General features: G+C 64.6%; 1 protein-coding gene across 1 annotated transcript in view; it reads left to right on the top strand.

Moving 5' to 3' along the window:
- ATP5B (ATP synthase, H+ transporting, mitochondrial F1 complex, beta polypeptide) overlaps positions 1–463 on the top strand; it is a gene marked incomplete at both ends in the record, with an annotated part of 1,651 nt that overhangs the window by 877 nt on the left and 311 nt on the right. The window contains 2 exons of the mRNA XM_009073615.1: positions 16–174; positions 256–378. Coding sequence (XP_009071863.1) covers positions 16–174; positions 256–378 — 282 coding nt within the window. The remainder of the gene's footprint in view (positions 1–15; positions 175–255; positions 379–463) is intronic.

Raw genomic sequence — 463 nt, 5'->3', positions numbered from 1 at the left:
CCCCCCCCCCCGCAGGTTGCGCTGGTCTATGGGCAAATGAACGAGCCCCCAGGTGCCCGGGCCAGGGTGGCCCTGACGGGGCTGACTGTGGCCGAGTACTTCAGGGACCAGGAGGGTCAGGACGTGCTGCTGTTCATCGACAACATTTTCCGCTTCACCCAGGCTGGCTCTGAGGTCTGTGCTAGGGCAGGGCTGGCTCTGAGGGGTACACCTGGCCCCCGCCTGTGCAGCCCCTCATGCTCTGTTTCCTCCTAGGTGTCTGCTCTGCTGGGCAGAATCCCCTCAGCCGTGGGTTACCAACCCACACTGGCCACCGACATGGGTACCATGCAGGAGCGGATCACCACCACACGCAAGGGCTCCATCACTTCGGTGCAGGTGAGTGCCTCGTGGGTCCTACAGTGCCAGGGGGGACGTGTTACCTGCCTGGGGCTTACTGTCTCCTCCCACCCCCCAGGCCATC

The sequence above is a fragment of the Acanthisitta chloris genome, unplaced genomic scaffold (assembly GCF_000695815.1).
Source record: "Acanthisitta chloris isolate BGI_N310 unplaced genomic scaffold, ASM69581v1 scaffold27794, whole genome shotgun sequence".
Taxonomy (NCBI): Eukaryota; Metazoa; Chordata; class Aves; order Passeriformes; family Acanthisittidae; genus Acanthisitta; species Acanthisitta chloris.
This window is presented reverse-complemented; position numbering and strand designations above follow the sequence as displayed.